The sequence below is a fragment of the Chanodichthys erythropterus genome, chromosome 24 (genome assembly GCF_024489055.1).
Source record: "Chanodichthys erythropterus isolate Z2021 chromosome 24, ASM2448905v1, whole genome shotgun sequence".
NCBI classification, from domain to species: Eukaryota; Metazoa; Chordata; class Actinopteri; order Cypriniformes; family Xenocyprididae; genus Chanodichthys; species Chanodichthys erythropterus.
The window spans coordinates 29,641,290-29,660,791 of record NC_090244.1 but is presented as its reverse complement, the minus strand read 5'-3'; the positions used below and the strand labels follow the sequence as shown (position 1 = coordinate 29,660,791).

General features: G+C 38.4%; 1 protein-coding gene across 2 annotated transcripts in view; it reads right to left on the bottom strand.

Annotated features, from left to right (window-relative positions):
• Nucleotides 1-19,502, bottom strand: part of LOC137015097 (uncharacterized) — a 100,338-nt gene that overhangs the window by 29,589 nt on the left and 51,247 nt on the right. For both annotated transcript variants that reach the window (XM_067379789.1, XM_067379790.1), the window contains exons 4-5: nucleotides 14,237-14,542; nucleotides 5,651-5,956 (exon numbers count right to left, since the gene is read on the bottom strand). In XM_067379789.1, coding sequence (XP_067235890.1) covers nucleotides 5,651-5,956; nucleotides 14,237-14,542 — 612 coding nt within the window. The remainder of the gene's footprint in view (nucleotides 1-5,650; nucleotides 5,957-14,236; nucleotides 14,543-19,502) is intronic.

Below are 19,502 nucleotides of genomic sequence, written 5' to 3'. Positions count from 1 at the left end.
TGTGTAACACGAGAATGAACCTCATTAGTTCTCGTGGAAACTCAAACGTGCTGCGTAACACGAAAATGAACCTCATTGGTTCTCGAGGAAGCTCAAACATGCTGTGTAACACGAGAATGAACCTCATTGGTTCTCGTGGAAACTGAAACGTGCTGCGTAACACGAGAATGAACCTCATCGGTTCTTGAGGAAGCTCAAACATGCTGTGTAACATGAGAATGAACCTCACTGGTTCTTGAGGAAGCTCAAACATGCTGTGTAACACGAGAATGAACCTCATTAGTTCTCGTGGAAACTCAAACGTGCTGCATAACACGAGAATGAACCTCATTGGTTCTCGTGGAAACTCAAACGTGCTGCGTAACACGAGAATGAACCTCATCGGTTCTTGAGGAAGCTCAAACATGCTGTGTAACATGAGAATGAACCTCACTGGTTCTTGGAGAAGCTCAAACATGCTGTGTAACACGAGAATGAACCTCATTAATTCTCGTGGAAACTCAAACATGCTGTGTAACACGAGAATGAACCTCATTAGTTCTCGTGGAAACTCAAACGTGCTGCGTAACACGAAAATGAACCTCATTGGTTCTCGAGGAAGCTCAAACATGCTGTGTAACACGAGAATGAACCTCATTGGTTCTCGTGGAAACTCAAACGTGCTGCGTAACACGAGAATGAACCTCATTGGTTTTTGAGGAAGCTCAAACGTGCTGCATAACATGAGAATGAACCTCACTGGTTCTTGAGGAAGCTCAAACATGCTGTGTAACACAGCATCCTCCTGTCACTCACACGTTTCAGTTACAGAGCCTGAATGTCAGCTCGAGATTGCAGGTATTGCACATAATTTTAATCATACCCGCAGGTTTCTATGGCATATTTTAATTACAAATGTCCAGAGCGCATTATTGTAATGCGCAGAAAAAGATGCAAGCTCTCAAATATACAAGTGAACTGTTTCGTCTCGTGCACGCCATCATTTTCTCTAGGGTTGAGACTAAACAAGAAGAAAAGTGTTCTCTGTCCTACCCAGAGAACAACATATTTAGGGGCCATATGGGATTCAACCACGATGTGGGCATAACTGTCTCCTGCTTGAGTCAAGAACATTCTAACCACCCTGAACAATGTCAGGCTAGGCCAAGATTGCACTGTTCTGCAGTATCAAGAAATGTTAGGTCTCATGGTGTCAGCGTCCTCTGTGATTCCTATGGGCCTCTTGAATTTGAGATTGTTTCAGTTGTGGCTCAAAGCCAGGAGGTTTTGTCCAAGCAATTCCCCCATGGCAAAAAAGGGCAAGGGCATGCTCTGAGTGCTTCGTCATGCGCTAATGCTTCATACACTTTTAAAAATCCATGTTTATGGTAAGGGTTATGCTCTGTGGCTTCATTCCCTTTCTATGTGGCTTTCTATGTGGCTGTGTGTTAATTATTGTCATACTTTTATTGTTATTTATTTGTGGTAGTGTTGCTACTTGTATTGTCTCGCTCATGCTGCTGTAACATTTAAATTTCCCTTTGGGGATAAAATAAAGTCTAAAGTCAGACCCCGGTTCTTCACCTTGGGTCCCACTCTATATGCCTTGATGTTGCAAGATGCCAACAACAGATGTTTCCCGTACGGACTGGGGAGCGGTCTTTAGGTGGCCGTTCAGTCCAAAGGGATATGGTGAGGTCATCATCTTGATTGGCACATCAATTGCCTCGAATTGATGGCTGTATTTCTGGCCCTGAAGTACTTCCTCCACCAGCTAAGGGGTTACCATGTCCTAGTGCGGGTGGACATTACTGCGGTAGCCTCTAATACAAATCGGCAGGGTGGACTGTGTTTGTGATGTCTAGACAGGCTAGTGCAACGCATTCTGCTCTGGGCTCAGGACAAGTTCCTGTCCCTCAGGGCAATTTGTATCCCCAGATATCTGTCCAGACAGAGCATACCGGTAATCTGGGTCTGGATGTGATGCGCATATGTGGCCCAGAATGCGCCTGTATGTGTTTCCTCCTGTTTTTATGCTCCCAGGAGTTCTAGCCAAAGTTCACTAACAAGGGACTTGCCTCTTACTGATAGCACCACGTTGGCTGAATAGAATATGGCTCTTGGAGATAATATCTTCCCTCGATGGCTCACCATTGGCAGAGAATTGGGGGCTTGTAGGCTCTGTCCATTGTGCCATCCTGCTTAGACTTTGCCCCAAGAATGGTGAAAGGTATTTTGCATCCTCACCCTGACCACTGCCACATCACAAACATTTTGTAAGGGGGCGCTCCCCGCCAAAGCTCTAGAAGAGGCAACCCCCCTAGTGGAATGAGCCCTGATGCCTTTTGGGGAAGTGTGACCACGCACCTCATAGACAAGGGCAATAGCTTCTCTCACCCAGTGCGGCAGTTTGTTTTGTAGTGGCTGCACCTCTGTTACGACCGCCATGACAAACAAAGTGGAGCACAAACAAAGAGTGGTCCAGACCAACCTTACGAAAGTATGACTAACAGAAGGTAGACTTAACTAAGAATGTTTCCGGAAACATGTATTAACGTCAAGGGACAGCTTAAGGTATAATTTAAGAACAACATAGAGTTGAGAAGGTTTTGGGAAATCCAGCCCAGAACTCTTCCCAAGGAGACAACCCATCCTCTTTGACACCATTTACTCTATAGTATAGAGCAAGGAATTACTATCATCGCACTATCCTGATCTTTCAGTTCTGGGGCTTTCATGTCTTCCAGTGTCTCAAAATAATCCTGCTAGCCACTGTAATACATACCATTATAACAGAAAGTACACACTTAGAAACATTTGGTAATAGAGACTTGTCATCTAGTAAACACAGTTGAGGTGTTAAAGATATTGTGGAGCCATACAATCAACTTAAGACATCTATAACTTGTTTCCAGAATGGTTTTACTAGGCTACACTCTCAAATATAATGTAAAAAGGTACCCATTTCTAACTGGCACTTTCAGCACAAATTGTTCTTCATAAATTTCATCCTGTAAAGTATTATCAGAGTGTGGTTGTCACAGGTGTATGCTGAAGTGATGAGGTGAGTACGGAGATCCACAAGCAAACAGGGTTTATTTACAATAATCGAGAAAATGAACAACATACACGCTTAGATAAACAATATAACAGACCAGGAGTGCAGGGAAAGTGTCCAACTTGAAGGGAGTGATGACGAGGAACAACAGGTGCAGGGAATCCGGGGAGATGGTGGGAACACTGATGAGGGAAGTGAAGACAGGTGTGGAGAACAGGAGGATTCTGGGAACTGGAGTCCGGGAAGGCGTGAATGTAACATTACCTCCCCCTACCCGGAAGGTGTGTCCACATGCCTCAGATGAAACTGCGGGGAGGGGGGGTGGGCACCCTGGAGACCTACAGGCAGGTGCGGGGGGTGCAGGCGGGTGCGGAGGTCTCCAGGGCGGTACTAGGTCCTCGGCCCTCATGGCGGGTCTGGAGCCGTGGGCGGCCATGGCGGGTCTGGAGCCAGGGATGGCCACGGCGGGTCTGGAGCCAAGGATGGCCATGGCGGGTCTGGAGCCAGGGATAACCACGGCGGGTCTGGAGCCAGGGATGGCCATGGCGGGTCTGGAGCCAGGGATGACCACGGCAGGTCTCTGAGCCCACCCCCATCTTTCCCACCCACAGGTACCCTTCCCCCCAAAAAAAATTATTTGGAGGACTCAGGGATTCAAAGGGCGGCGGTATGGGCGGGCTTGATGGCGGTGGCTGGAGCTGGCTCGGCGGTGCATGGGGCTGGCTCGCCGGAGCTGGGAGCGGGCTCGGCGAGGGCTGGAGCGGGGTCTGGAAATGGGATCCAGTTCATACCCTCAAATTCAATTAAAAGCCCCACTGGAACTGTAGTGGGCTCAGCGGCAGGAAACGCAGGAGACTTGGGCTGCACGGAGGCAGAAAACTCAGGAGATTTGGGTTGCACGGAGGCAGAAAACGCAGGAGACTTGGGCTGCACGGAGGCAGAAAATGCAGGAGACTTGGGCTGCACGGAGGCAGAAAACTCAGGAGATTTGGGTTGCACGGAGGCAGAAAACGCAGGAGACTTGGGCTGCACGGAGGCAGAAAACTCAGGAGACTTGGACGGCTTGGTCTTCCTCCTCCTTCTCTTGGGTCGTCTGGACCCAGCAGAGGGTTGTGGGTCCGGCAGGACACAGGGGAAAAGCTCACTGGAGGGGCATGCGGAGGAAGATGGAGATTGACGAACTGGCCAGGCTGCACGTGTTTCTGAGGGAATTGGACGAGAATTGCACGCTATATCCGGAACCTCTTTGATAACAAACTTAGAACCATTTAAATACAAAATCAAATTAACTGTATCGTCTAAAGAGAAATAATCGGCAGGTTCATCAAAACGGATCATGCTTTCATCCAGCCCCTTCAGAAAAAGGGCGTTTAAACAAGCATCTGGCCAATTCGTCACATAAGCCAACTCAACAAACTCCTCCACATACCTCTCCAGTGAACGTCCCTCCTGCAGGAGCCCAACGAGGTGATCCGCGGCAGAAGCTGGCGGGTGAGATACGGGAGGAGCAGGAACCTCTGACATGACAAACAACCCCATCCTGAGTTGTGGATCTCCAGCAGTTTTGGGTCTGTTATTCTGTCACAGGTGTATGCTGAAGTGATGAGGCGAGTACAGAGATCCACAAGCAAACGGGGTTTATTTACAATAATCGAGAACATGAACAACATACATGCTTAGATAAACAATATAACAGACCAGGAGTGCAGGGAAAGTGTCCAACTTAAAGGGAGTGCTGACGAAGAACAACAGGTGCAGGGAATCCGGGGAGATGGCGGGAAGACTGATGAGGGAAGTGAAGACAGGTGTGGAGAACAGGAGGATTCTGGGAACTGGAGTCCGGGAAGGAGTGAATGTAACAGTGGTAGTATCTATGAAGAATCTTATAATGAGTGAACTTCCCCCTTACTTCTTTTATATATTTACTACACCCCACACCCCAGTCAATTTCTTCACCAATGTCTCTCTGCGAAATGGTTCTTAAGTTTCCCAAGTCACTACTCCTAAACGAGTGTAACATTTTATATTGTCTTTATATTGTCAATTGTCTTTTTTTACTCTCAACGTGTTTATAAAATGCATTATCAATTACTCAAGTGTAACCTAGTCACTATGCAGGAACTATTAGTGATCAGGACCATCATTTTAAAGTGAAAAACATATTTTTCAGTTTAAAATAATGGTCCAGATCACTAGTAGTACTTGAAGATTGTCCTTTTTACTCTCAATGTGGTCATAAAATGCATCACTAATTACTCAAGTACCTAGTCATTCTTCAAGAACTGCTAGTGATCTGGACCATTATTTTAAAGTGAAAAAGATGTTTTTTTTTCACTTTAAAATAATGGTCCTGATCACTAGTAGTTCCTGCATAGTGACTAGGTAACACTTGAGTAATTAATGATGCATTTTATGACTATATTCAGAGTAAAAATGATGACTGATTATGTCTCAGACACACGATAATGTTCTTTACAATTTGTTACAAGTTAATAGTTATTAATGATGGTAATCTCATTAGGTAATTATTGATGAGCTACTAAGGAACTATTTTCTAAATCTGATATTACTCAATATCAATTACTATATCATTACTAAATTGATTTGACTCACCTTGGCAGATGACTCCAGCATCTTCATTGTGCCCACAGTTATGTGATCCCCATCCATTTGATGAACAGTTTTTCACTGAAGATTCATTCCCATGGCACTGGACATCATCTAACCATATTTGTCCAGAACCTTGTCCAAAATAAGCATTACTCGTTGCCTCTATAACACTCCCACAGCCCATTTCTCTACACACCACTGCTGCGTCTGTAGAATCCCACAGATGATCACACACTGTTCCCCATGTTCCATTGTGGAGAACCTCCACTCTTCCAGAACAGACTTTGGATCCATTCACCAATCTGACAACTATTAATAAAAAAAAAAACAATTTAAAGTACAAAAAAAGACTTATCTTTTTATTTGATGTTTAAAATGATTAATTATATTAAATGAAATTTGCATTGTTGCGAAACTTTTTGAGAAACTAATTTTCAATGAAATATCAAATAGATTAATCGGTTTAATATTTTATCTCCATTTCAGTCAGGTTTTAGATCTAATTTTTTCCACCACCACAGCCTTAATGGAATTCACCAGTGATTTGTTTACTCTCTTTGATAAATGCCAACTTAGGGGCTGTTCACATATCACATTTTCCCGTGCACAAGTCAGTTATTTCAAATGTACCCGCACAGCAGGCAAGCTCATAATGGAAGCAACGCGGTCGTGACACGCATGCAGTGCATTTTTCAGGTGCATTGAGATGAAAAATTCTCAACTTTTCAGAATTCTGCAAGTGCACTGCAGGTTATGTGACAAGAACCAACCGATCAGCTACGGCCTTTCCATAACAAAACTGAAAGCCGAACAGCTGATAATAGCTGTATAGGGCTTTTTTTTTTTTATTTCTCATCTCCATCAATATATCTAGTAGTAAAGCTAATGCAAGGGCTAGAAATGAATGAATCCTTTGCTGTCATTGTGGAGAGTGCAGATCAAGGTTGCATGACAGACACCACTAGAGCGCAAGCGGTTGTGGAAAGGAAGAGAAAGCGTTATGGCCGTGCTTTCCACGTTTTTTTTTTAGGTGTGATATGTGAACAGCCCTTTACTGGTGCAATTTTCATTGATCCTTCTAAAGATCGATTTATACTTCGATACGGTGGATCATTACCTTCTTCTCGATAAATTACACTCCACGGGCTTTGATCATAACTCTCTCTTTTGGTTTAATTCCTATCTTCACAACAGACGTCAGGTTCTTTTCAAGGCTTAAATTCTGATTAGGGCTGTGTATTGCCAAGAATCTGGCGATACAATACGTATCACGATACAGGGGTTACGATACGATATATTATGATACTTATTATATACTTATTTTTTTCTACTGTTTTTTTTCTATCTAATTTTAGAAAAAAAAAAAAAAAAAAACGGTCATAAAGAACACACAACCATATGCATAAAACCTGACAAGCAACTTTATTTTATTTAATCAATACAGTATCATATGCATATCACTAATCACTATTTTGTGCAATCTAGTAAAGTGACTGCATGATTCTTTAGGTGTGTATGTTTTAAAGGTTAACAGTATAGCAGTTTTTAATTTCTAAACTATTTAACAACAGAAAGTGCATAGTCCATTTCATGACATTCCATGTTTTATATGTAATACTGTAAAGCTGCTTGCTTTAAAGCAGTCTAATGTATAAAGTGCCATTTAAAGTACTGAACTGCAGAGCTGGTGCAAACATATCCACATCGCTATGATCAGATGCTTTCTTTCTGCTGCCACTGCTGTCAATTTTGTTTTGTGTCACATATTCATGTCACATATTCTATCGAAATGCTTCTCAGCAACGCGGATGACATTGGGATGTTAAGCGAGCTCATTCTTATAATAACTCATGCTATGAAGCATTAGTTAAGCATTAGTAAATAGTCAGTTCATCATTTATAAAACATTAGTACGCAGTTTATAAATACAGCTATAATTTTTTTGTTCTTGCTTTATGAGCATATCTATAATGTGTTTAATAATTGTATTTTCATTCTTTATTAATGATCAATTTATAATTTCTAATGATTTCTAACCAGTTATTTAAGAGTTGCCAGTGGTTTATAACATCATTTAGAAAGTGTAAGTAAATGATTAATAAACTATTTAAACATACATTTATGCATCTTATTATTTATAGTAACAATTACTCAGTGTGTTAATAAATGCTTTATTAACACATATTTCTACTGTAATTCATGATTAATTTAGGTAGTTATAAAACATTTAGTTAACAATTTATTTATTTATTTATTTTTGCTTAATTTCAAGGAAAAATGAAACTTTACGATGGGTAACTTGATATAAAATTACAAATAAACCTCTGCAATGTCGCATAAAATAAAAATTCCTGTACACCTCCAGAAAACATAACTGTGCAGTAAAATTAAACTAAGTCTTTGCAATCTGATATAAAAATAAATTTCTGTAAAGTGTAAACATTACAGAATAAAAATGTCCCAGTGCTAACACTGGATTACAGGAGTGCCAAAATACAACAAAAAATATAATAAAATATTTCACAGTGTCAAAACTACCTCAGTACTAACTTTAAAACATTAGAGAACAGCAGTGCAGAAGATCACTGAACCTTTAAATTGTCTTTTGTAAAGCTTTATGAGGCATAAATAGTGCTCACTGTAGATGAGCTCACAAAAATAGTTAACTGACCACTTCTAAATGTTTTATAATTACCTGAATTAATCATGAATTGCAGTAGGAATATGTGTTAATAAAGTATCTCCACACCAAGTAACTATTACTATATGTCTAAATAATAACATTATAACATTTTTCTTTAGGAGCACTTGTGCTCCTATTAAAAAAAAAAAAAAAAAAAAAAAAAAAAAAATGGGAGCGCAGTCAAAAATTTAGGAGCACTTTCTGATCAATAACAGACACTAACTTTCCTATTACAGGGTGATACTTGTCCCTTTAAATTGATTTCCACAGGCATTTTTACCATTATAAGAGCACATTTTCTAATCTTATTAAATGTATTTAATCAATTTCTTAAATTAAAATAGAAAAATTGTTTTTGAATGTTAAATAATAAATTCAGTTAGAACAATAAGACCCAATCAATAAATTATCAAAAATGTTTCCACTGAAGAGGTGCACAGAAGCTCCATCTTAAAGGATTAGTCACTTTTAAATACACTTTTCCTGATAAATTTGCCCACCCCCATGTCATCCATGCTCATGTCTTTCTTTCTTCAGTCGAAAATAAATGAAGGTTTTTGATGAAAACATTCCAGGATTTTTCTCCAAATAGTGGATTTCACTGGGCACCAAACGGTTCAAGATCCAAATGACAGTTTCAGTGCAGCTTCAAAGGGCTTTAAACGATACTTATCTATATTTATCTATACAATACTTATGGAACAAATGTGGCGCCAGTTTCGTTTTTTTCCGTAAGTTGAATAGGGAAGGCGTAGGACATTTTAGCGTAAGCGTTATGAAGAATGTGGAAAAGTACGGAAAGTACGTTCAAGGTGATATTTTGTTTATAAAGCATAAATGGTTGTATTTTTTTTTTTAAATGACAGATCATTTCGCTAGATAAGACCCTTATTGACCCTTATTATCTGGTATCGTTTAAAGCCCTTTGAAGCTGCACTGAAACTGTAATTTGGACCTTCAACCTGTTGGTAGCCATTGAAATCCACTATATAGAGAAAAATCCTGGAATGTTTACATCAAAAACCTTCATTTCTTTTCGACTGACAAAAGAAAAACATGAACATCTTGGATGACATGGGGGTTAGTAAATTTATCAGGAAAGGTGTATTTAAAAGTGGACTAATCCTTTTTAGACACATTACATAGACTGCTTAATGCAGCTCATTGGTAAATAATGTTGTACAAATGATTTTAAATATAATTATTTTGAATTTAGAAATATGTAAAGAAATAAAATTTAAAAGTTTGATATTTAAGTAAAAATAGCCTATGTAAAGTGTAAATATAAAAATAAATGTATTACATTTACCACCAGTAGGTGGCGGTAAATCTTAATGTGCGAGTCATTCTATAGTTGCGTCCCAAATGACGCACTATACACTATGCACTTATACACTATGTACTTGTGCACTATGCACTCATCCATGTAGTGCGTTAATTGCATAAGGTTATTTTGTCATTTAACAACGGAGTCCGATCCTCCCTTCCCCTCCACTACGTAATTAAAGCTGCGACAGTTGAGTGCACGAAGTGTCCAACATTCCACACTTCATTTTTTCCGTTAATTTAGTGCATCATCCGGGTATTTAAAGTGTACTTTTTCTTTTTGGAATTTTCAGTGTGAACGCACTACTCACACTATTTATACTTAAAAACGTCATAGAATAGTGCACAAGTACGCGAATTGGGACGCACCTGTTCAGTTGTTCAAAACGCAGATTGATTCAGGAATCACCGTTGCTTGGAGACGCGCACCAGTTCTGGTGTGGCTTTGTTTGAAACTGTTTTCACGAAATAGAGCAAAAACAGACATTATTGTGTCTAATTTTAAATCACTTAATATCAACTTGTTTATTGGACTTCAATCAGATCAGTAAGTAAGTAACACATTTTCAATCATGCCAATACTCTGAGAAATAGGAGTAAACATGTGTGATATTACTTAACTTAGGCTACATACCGGTTATATCACTTGCCCACCGTGACATCGACCCCACCGACGTTTTGATTTTTATAGTAATAAAAATAATTTTGTTTAGTTAGAGGACAGGTACAGATAAAAACTGAACTTGTCTGATCAATTCAGTGAGAGCTGAACGAGAGTCGCAGCAATTTTCATTTCACTTCTCTGAATGACGATGGATGAAGATTTGGTTGCAAAGCGAAATGTAAAAGCATATTTAAGCGAGTTTGTCATTGTACGGTTTTTGTTGTTGTTGTTGTGTTTTTTTCATTAAGAATAATAATGAACCCACCCACCATTCAAGCAATTACAGCCTCCAAGTTGCCGCTACTTTAAAAGCGAAAGTAAAATGTTTTTATTCATTTTTGGTGATATTTTTGCCCTCAAGCTCCCGTTAATTTCCGACATTGCTTATGATAATCCAAATGTAGTATTTCCAGTTAATTTGGCTGAAACATCAGCAGCATGAGACGGTCTCAATCTTTGGAGTGTATTCATTCACGCACATGGCATGAAAAGCAGCCCATTGCCGTGTGAAACATAAGTCTTGTTCAGTGTAGATGCATTTTAGGAGGTGTACTTTTTGTTCCAATTGTATTATAGTTCTATTCATGAGAATCGATCGGGTCACTCGCACCAGTGCGCCTAATATCCATATCCTCACTAAGGCTAAAGCTCTACATGGCTATTAGGGACAATGCTGTATCAGGAGATAGATAGTTGGACAGTGTTTGTTTGACTTTGTTTAATGACTTTGTTCAATTAAGGCTGTATATTTGAATATTGGAACAAAACTCACAAGTTACAAAGTGAAAAATTAAGCTATATGTACTCAAAGCCTTTGATCAACTTTTCCTAAGATCACCACCGGTTGTTTGACTGCAAATGGGAAATTAGTGAGCTTTACCCAGTAACTGGGGAATAAATTGTATATAGTTGGAAAATTTTGTTGTGCAAAAAACAAACACATGCACACACACAAAAAAACAAATTATCCATTAGTTCATTCAAGAATATTGCATTGCCTGAAACACTGTGGCATTGCTAAAGAGAAAATATACTGTACAACATCACAGCTATACAGTGGTATGAAAAAGTACTTGCCCCCATCCTGATTTTTTTTTTTTTTTTTGCATGTTTGTCACACTTTAATGTTTCAGATCATCAAACAAATTTAACCTTCTGGGGTATGAGGATTTTTGGGGACCTGGAGAAGTTTTGACATGCCCTGACATTTGTGCTTTTTTAAAAATATTAATGGAAAAAGTGTCATTACACTGTATTCAGCACAAACTACTGTAGGCTACAATAATATGTAACAACCTGGTCTCATAGGAGAGATGTACCCGTGGGCACGTTTTCGCGAGACACAAAATTACGTACGACGAGTACGTCTCACTACAGTTTCCGACAGAAACGAATGCTAGAGGCCGGTAAAATGCTCTATGCGTTTCACTTTTTTTGGCCGTAACCAAGCTTGCTCGGTAGCTCGGCTGATACGGAGTTGGACTTACGATGAGGAGTCGACTCCCCTCCCGCGCCTGGGTACGAATCCCATGAAAGGCGACTGATGGCGAAAAAAAAGAGAGCTCAAAGAGAGATCTAAACAAGCTGAAAAACGGATCGCGGATGCTTCTTACATCATGTTTGCTTTTGTTAACACTATCGGGTAGGTTTAGGCATAGTGTCGGTGGGAAGTTATTTTAAAACACAACGGAGCGCAAATGTCAAATCAAGAACCGCGGCGATTCGTCTAAAAAGCAACGTCATAAAAACGTACCGCATTCACCCTATTATCTGCTCCGGCAAAAAAAAAAAAAAAAAAGGAACGCGCTTTTAGCGCCACTCAGTGGACATTTCGCATCGAAACTGCAGCGATATGTACTCATTGGTACGTATTTCGTGACTCGTGAAAACGTGCCCACGGGTACGTTTTTGTCATGAGACCAGGTTGATATGTAAGGAACATGTATGTACGTTTATGTTTTTGAAGGAATAACGTTTATACGTGGTTATTGAAAAAAACAAAAAACCTAGGTCACTGAAATAAAGCCAAAAAAATATATATTAAATCTGTGTTCACAAGACTTCTGGGTATTGGAGGTTGTAGACCTGTTGTTAGTTTTTGCTTAAAAATTATTTAAAAATTATGCTGCCTACTCGTTAATTTATAACAATATATTGATTTAGTTTTTGTAAGACACTTTTTGTCAAGAAACATAGTATGCGTGGAGGCGTGAATCATCATGAATAATGGGTCATTTACACCTGAGAAGACAAAAGAATCGCATAATGAGTTGTAATTACCTGCATATTAATGAGGCCTTTCAGTCAGGTAGGCTTTGAAAAAACCCTCTGTAATCATGTCTCAAGCTCATCATGGTGTATATCAAACATACAGAAAAAAACAGCAATACTGTGAAATATTTAAAATAATGGTATTCTATTATATACTTAAAAATATAATGTATTTCTGTGATGCAAAGTGACTGAACAATTATGTTACCTCTATGGCATTTCATATAGGCTTTTAGCTTAAAAGCATGCACATTTGGAGAAATATTGATGGATTCTCATATGTTTATGTCAATTTTCTATACAGAGGAGTAATATTTATTCAGTATTTATTGTCATCACTATGATCGCTGGATACTGTGTTTTCAATTCATACTTGCAGCCGGAGGGCGCTCTGTGCACATTTTGTTCACAAATTAATCTAAAGAAAAACAGGTCATGTGACATACCAGGAACTAACAGGCTTCCAGAGATCGCTATAATATGCAGATAAACACTTTTGAAGATAATAAATACACGATTGAGACGATGTATGCATGTATTGTTCAGAATTCGCGTCTGAATAGCGCTCGTTCCGTGGGCGTGGCCGCATTAGCGGATAATGAGCTGAATCACGGACTTCTGACGTGTCTATTTTCATACAGATTACATAAACACAGAATTTTTGTTTTTGATTTGACTTACACGATTTAAAACCTGACATTTCAACATTTCTTTAGACACAAGTCTCATTTTTGTGTCATTAGTATTCACTAAGTTACAGTTCATTTTCTGAGAACTATCAGATTGGAGTTTGTTCAGAGGGAGACGAGAGATCACGCATCATGTTAGTTTTCTTTATTTTGCAAAAAGCACAACATTTTGCTGTTACTCTGAGTGTACACAAATAAAATAAGATATTCCACAGATTAAAATGGTGTATAACTCTTAATTGTATGTGCAACATTGAGTATTTTGAGTCTCTTTCACACTGGTAAGAAAAAAACCGAGGTGGTATCGCCGGCGTGACCGCCGACCCGAGTGAGTTAAATATGAATCAAAGACAACATAAGTAAACACAACATGCAGTTTTTAAATAAAGGTTTTTATTATGAAGGGAAAACAAAATCCAAACCCACATGGCCCTGTGTGAAAAAGTACAAAATGAACACTTTGGAGTGGCCTAGTCAAAGTCCTGGCCTCAGTCCTATTGAGATGCTGTGGCATGACCTTAAAAAGGCGGTTCATGCTTGAAAACCCTCCAATGTGCCTGAATTACAACAATTCTGCAAAGATGAGTGGGCCAAAATTCCTCCACAGTGCTGTAACAGTCATTACTCATTGCAAGTTATCGCAAACCCTTGATTGCAGTTGTTGCTGCTAAGGGTGGCCCAACCAGTTATTAGGTTTAGGGGGCAAGCACTTTTTCACACAGGGCCATGTGGGTTTATATTTTCCTTCATAATAATAATAAAAAAATAAAAAAAAAACCTTCATTTAAAAACTGCATGTTATGTTTACTTGTGTTATCTTTGATTAATATTTAAACTTGTTTGATGATCTGAAACATTAAAGTGTGACAAACATGAAAAAAAAAAAAAAAAAAAAAAAAAAATCAGGCACTTTTTCACAACACTGTACATCAGTTGTATAACTGTGTTTGACTCACCTTGGCAGATGACTCCAGCATCTTCACCGTGCCCACAGTTATGTTTTCCCCATCCTTCTGATGAACAGTTTTTCAGTGAAGATTCATTCCCAATGCACTTGATATCATCCAACCATATTTGTCCAGAACCTTGTCCAAAATAAGCAGAACCCTTTGCCTCTATAACACTCCCACAGCCCAGTTCTCTACACACCACTTCCGCAACTGTAGAATCCCAGGAATCATCACACACTGTTCCCCATGTTTCATTATGGAAAACCTCCACTCTTCCAGAACACATTCTAGGTCCATTCACCAACCTGACAGCTATTAATCAAAAAAACAATTTAAAGAACAGGTTAAACATCAGGTTAAGTTGTGACATTACTTTACTCTGGCATGAATTATAGCTACAGTTAGCATCAAGCTTCACATGACAACCAGTGAGATTAATACTACACTTTTACTCAAAACTCAATATAAACCACCATTGAGTGTTTGAAATAACTTCCGATTGCAATCTAATGTGGATTTTGGTCATATGATGATGAATAAATATGTTGTTCATAGCATTTGTTAGAATACACTAATCACTACACCTGCTTAGCATTTTTAATGTAAGCATCCTTTATTCTTAAAACAATAGCTGAAATCATTAAATAAATCAATGCTACGCTGTCATAATCGTGTGTTTATTAGCTTCATGCTTTATGTGAAGAAACATTTCTTTGGGGGAGCATGTATAAAAATGTGAGTGTGTAATGGAACTTTGTCACTGGAAGAGACAGAACAGATTATGAACCCAATATTAGCAGAGAATGATCATAACAGCAGTCGCAGAAGCGAAAACACAGGGAGATATGTTGTATAAACTTTGGAGTTAACCATTTACATTCAAAAGGTAGGTATCATTTGATAGAACACTTTTTACATTTTTAGAAAATATAAATTACATTACATTTGGACATTTTAATTTTTTTTTTTCTTTCTTTCTTTTTTTGACATGGAATAACTAATAGGTAACTAATAGTTGCTACTATCTTTACTAAGTTGGACCTGTGTAGCACATACAACCGTATCCAGATAAGGAGGGGAGATGAATGGAAGACTGCCTTTGTCAAACCATTGGGGTGCTTTGAATATAGGGCCATGCCAAATTACCACTTGCAGAGCAAGCTAGCCCTGGAAAAGAGCCATCAATTAGTGAGCTAATCATGCATTTGAGGTAATCAGTGATCATCAACATCTTGAGTATCTACCTGAAACTGAAACCTTAAACCCCATCAACCTTAATGGACATTATATTTTACTCCAATTATACTCTCACTTATCCAGGGTCCACAAATCAAAAGGTGAATGCTTTTTCCATAACCCTAGTGAAAAAACAGTATACTTAAGCACAATTTATTTGTATGTATAAGTTGGTATACTTAAAGTCTGCTAAATTGGAACAACTAATTTTGTACTAAATGCATTTTAGTTGTCCAAAAGCAGTGCTTAAGTTCAATTAAAGTTGTAAATTTGTAAATATACTTGTGGAACTATTCAAAGTATATTTAAATACACTTTAAATATGCTATTGAATTTAAGTTTTGAAATGCAGAATTCACCCAGCATAAACTTTAAATGTACTTTGGTGACATTAAAATTGTCATTCAATTACATCATAAGAGTGTCGAACATACATTAATATTATATTGATAAACTTTTAGTGATTTTAAAACACATTGCAATGGCATTCCAAGGTAACTTGTGCTAATGGCATCATTATAGTGTGCTTCAAATAGACTACAATAAAGTTATCTTTATAAATAAAGTTACAGCTTTAGAATATACCTTTTACAGACAGCCCCAGTATACCAGTAGCTTACTTATCCAGTGAACATCAGTGAGACAATGGGAACAGATTTATATGCATATTGAATGCAGGAACCAGTACGGTCTGGAATCGAACCGGGGTCACGCGGGCCGCTGTCACACAAGAGCGCTCGGCTTACCTGTTGCGCCACCACACAGATATAAACTACACTAAACTGGTGTTACTTTGTGTTCTCTCTATACTGTTACAAGCACAGCTATAAGCACGCAGACATTGTTAATTACAACTGTTAATGACAGAACAAATTATATGGATTAAAAGACTGTGAATCGCCGACAAAATTATTAATATAGACACAGTAAGTGGTGCGTGAAAATAAACGTGAAACGGCCTGTTGCTATACAACACGAACGTGCAATAAAGTTTAAGCTGTTGAAGAAATAACATCATGAGACGCAACATTAAAGGTACCCTAGAACCAGTTTTAACAAGATTTAATATAAGTAGTGTCCTCTGAACGTGTCTGTAAAGTTTCAGCTCAAAATACGCCATAGATTGTTTTTTAATTAATTTTTTTAACTTCCTATTTTAAGCCATAATTATATATGCACCGATTCAGTGCACGGCCCCTTTAAATCTTGCGCTCCCCGCCCCCGAGCTCTCGACTGCCTTAACCAGCATAAACAAAGTTCACACAGCTAATATAACCCTCAAAATGGATCTTTACAAAGTGTTCGTCATTCATGCTGCATGCATGCATCGATTCCTGTGAGTCTAGTATTTATTTGGATGTTTACATTTGATTCTGAATGAGTTTGAGGCTGTGCTCCGTGGCTAACGGGCTAAAGCTAACATTACACACTGTGGGAGAGAATTATAAAGAATGAAGTTTATGAATTATACAGACTGCAAGTGTTTAATAATGGAAATAGCAACGGCTCTTGTCTCCGTGAATACAGTAATAAACGATGGTAACTTTAACCACATTTAACAGTACATTAGCAACATGCTAACGAAACATTTAGAAAGACAATTTACAAATATCACTAAAAATATCATGTTATCATGGATCATGTCAGTTATTGCTCCATCTGCCATTTTTCGCTGTTGTCCTTGCTTGCTTACCTAGTCTAATGATTCAGCTGTGCACATCCAGACGTTCTGCCCTTGTGTAATGCCTTGAACATGAACTGGCATATGCAAATATTGGGGGCGTACATATTAATGATCCCGACTGTTACGTAACAGTCGGTGTTATGTTGAGATTCGCCTGTTCTTCGAAGGTCTTTTAAATAAATGAGATTTACATAAGAAGGAGGAAACAATGGTGTTTGAGACTCACTGTATGTCATTTCCATGTACTGAACTCTTGTTATTCATCTATGCCGAGGTAAATTCAATTTTTCATTCGATGGCACCTTTAAATATCAAGAATGCTCAGCTTCCCTTTTACCTGACATGATCTGTCATTAACGCAACATGAAGCAATTGCATAAACTGGCACATTAGTTTTATTCTTGTGCGCACACTAAAACACAGACAGTTCTGTTCATTGGTGGAAAAATGTGAATGTGCAGAACTTCTTGTGTTTCAGTGTGTGAAAATTCATATCCAACAGCTGTCATTCATATTTCATGAATGAAATATGATCATCCATAACATTCTTCTGCCGATTGTCTCTGCACGCTTCAACTCTCAATGCACCACAACTGCTCCTGACAAAAACACAATTAAATGATTTGGCGGTCTCGCATTACTTAAATGTGATGCATACATTAAAATGATTTACTTTTTATACAGTTAACGTTTCTGGAATTATTTGACATTTTAACTTTCTGCATTTTTTTTTTTTTTTTTGCTCAGGATCAGTTGCTCAGGCTGCCATATTTCAAAGTGCAAATAAGGGCCTTTAAAGTAGCATTAAGGGGAAAATTGTAAATTGTATTACAGTAGGTGCATTGAAGTGCATTGTAGGAGCCATTTTTGAGTTTAGGTTAAACTAAATTATTATTATTTTGCTATTGGAGCATGGGTATGTTTTGTTAGATTAGGGTCCTTTATTTTGTAGGGACTTTTATTTTGACAGTCGGTGAGAATGTTTGAAGATAAAGATGGCTGCCTCTCACCTTTCTCAAACAAAAGAACATAGGAAGCTGCTGGAACATATTAAGCATACAGTTCTTTACATCGCTATTTGAATCGCTAAAGAATCTATATTGAATTAATTGAATCGCTGTTGAACACTATTTGGACATTATTTTTTGATATTAAGTTGTGCCTTCTTTAACCACCACCCTTTTCAACCACTTACCAATCGTTTGTTGGATTATTGGAGTCCATGCTTTGCCTGCTACTATCAACCTACTTACCTGTCTGCTGCCTGTCTTGCTCTGCTCACCTGCCCTGTTCATCCATCGGCTGGAACCCGTCTCATCCACCTCAAAAAAGGTACAATTTAAGTTTCTATGAGTTGGATAGCTTGTCAAAGAAGCTAAGTAATACGTCCCAGCTAAGAGTGGTCCGCCACTACATTAGTAAAGAACTTTGCAACCGTTTACACTGCTTCACAATCAAATTGTTTGGAACCCATGGAAGCATTTGTTTAACTTCTAATGAAGGTGTTTTTTTTTTTTTTTTTGATACTTTGGAGTTGACGAAGTTTTGGATCTTTTGAAATTTTACCTTTTCATGTTCACTATTGGAGTGCATTATCGTTTGTTACAGGATTTGCTATTGGAGCGGACCATGATTTTGTTGTTCATGCATATACAGCTTAAACAAAGCCATGAGAATCAACTGAGTTGAAGATAACTGTGCTGTGTTTATTTTTTGAAAAGAAAAAGGAAAATAAGTTTTTTGTTGTTGTTGTTCTCAAAAAAATGGCTGATGACAAACTTAAAGAGCTTTGCGCAACACGCAGAGGAAAACTTGGTGTGTATACATGCAAAATGAATGAATTAAAGGAATTATTAAAAGGTGGAGATATTGAAGCCGTTGATACAGGCATTGAACAGCTCCATGTGGCATTGGACGAGTTTAAAGATGTGCATCAATCTGTGCAAGTGTTGTATGAGGAAGAAGAAAAGAAAAGTGACAATGATGATTGGTATCAACCAAAGATGCAAACTTTTGAAACATTTTTGAATGAGGTAGAAATGTGGAAGAGTGCTCAAAGCTATGAATCCCAAACTGTGGTGTCTCCTTTTTGACAGTATATCCATTGTGGCTGCACATGCCAGTAAAGTAGAACCTTCACGTTCTGGTGCCAGTGTTGCCTCAAAATCTTTATCAGTGTCTTCTGCACATTTAAAAGCTGAAGCTGAAAAGGCAGCTCTATTGCAACGTACTGAAGGACTGAAGAAAAAACACGCCTTGGAAATGGAAAAAATTATAGTGCAAAATGCAATGGAAAGAGTTGAACTTGAAACAGAGTTGGCTGCAGCTAATGCAAAGGTGCAAGTGTTACAG